At 37.9% G+C, this 1106-nt stretch overlaps 1 protein-coding gene across 1 annotated transcript; it reads right to left on the minus strand.

Moving 5' to 3' along the window:
• Positions 1-325: 325 nt before the first annotated feature.
• On the minus strand, positions 326-901 carry LOC137710030 (uncharacterized). Its single transcript, XM_068448992.1, has one exon. It carries the CDS (start codon positions 899-901, stop codon positions 326-328), a length of 576 nt encoding a protein of 191 aa, XP_068305093.1.
• Positions 902-1106: the final 205 nt, after the last annotated feature.

The raw sequence follows: 1106 nt of genomic DNA on the forward strand, positions 1-1106 counted from the left end.
AAAAATTCAACTCTGTTTTCTATGTGGGTTTCAGCATGGTAATTGTTATCTCTAATGTCCTTAAATCTCAACAACGTTCTTCTGAAACGTGGAGAATAAAGAGCCTCATCAATGGTCAAGATTATACCATTAGACAACATTATACGTGCCTTACCGTAAACTTTGATTAGGTTAGATGGGCCTGAGAGGGTTGTTAGAGGTGCATTCTTAGGTACGAAGTTAGTGAAATAGATGCGTTCACGCAAAATAGTGTGTGTGGTTTCACTATCTCCCTGAATTCGTTATAGCTACAGTATGCTGTAGGCACATCAGTAGTCCTAGTAGGTCAAGGTTGATGATTCTTCATCAACAACTGGTTTTGCCTTTTAGTAAGAAGTAAAACAAAGATGAAATCTGAGAACTTAGTGAACTTCTGAAGGTTATATTGTTGCTGCAGGTTAATATTAGTAGCAGAGAAGGTCAAATAAGTCTTATCCAGGAGATCTTCTTCGGTCAAAGTTTCATTACAAAACTTAAGAAGTGATCGGATTCGACAAATTTCAGAATTATATTCATTCATAGACTTAAGGTCTTGGAAGCCCAAATGCCGCCAGTCATGTCTTGCTTCAGGCAAGAAAATGTCATTTTGGTGATCAAAACGATCATCCAAAGTGACCCATAGTGCTCGTGGATCCACCTCAGCAAGATATTCAGTTTGCAAAGCATCGTGGATATGTCTTTGAATAAAGATCATAGCGATGGTGGCTTTCTCCACTTCGCCAACAGGGTTGTTCGTCTTATCTTCAATGGCAGGACGCAAATTCTTTGCAGTGAGGTGGAGCTTCACATCTTGGACCCACTTAAGGTAGTTCATTCCAGAGACCTCCAAAGCGATGAAGTCAAGTTTATTCAAATTTGACATGTTCCTGTCACAAAATAAAGGACAAGATGTGATTCATGGAATGGAGAAAAATAAGCAATCCATTCACATAAGAGTAGAACATTCTGGTTCTAATAGACATGTATTGGTTAATATTCGCATGAAAAAACTTCAGGTTTTCAATCAAGGCATGTTTATAGAAACTTCAGGTTTCAAAATAATTATGAACTTCATGTTCATATGTTCC

Source organism: Pyrus communis, chromosome 12 (assembly GCF_963583255.1).
Source record: "Pyrus communis chromosome 12, drPyrComm1.1, whole genome shotgun sequence".
Lineage (NCBI taxonomy): Eukaryota > Viridiplantae > Streptophyta > Magnoliopsida > Rosales > Rosaceae > Pyrus > Pyrus communis.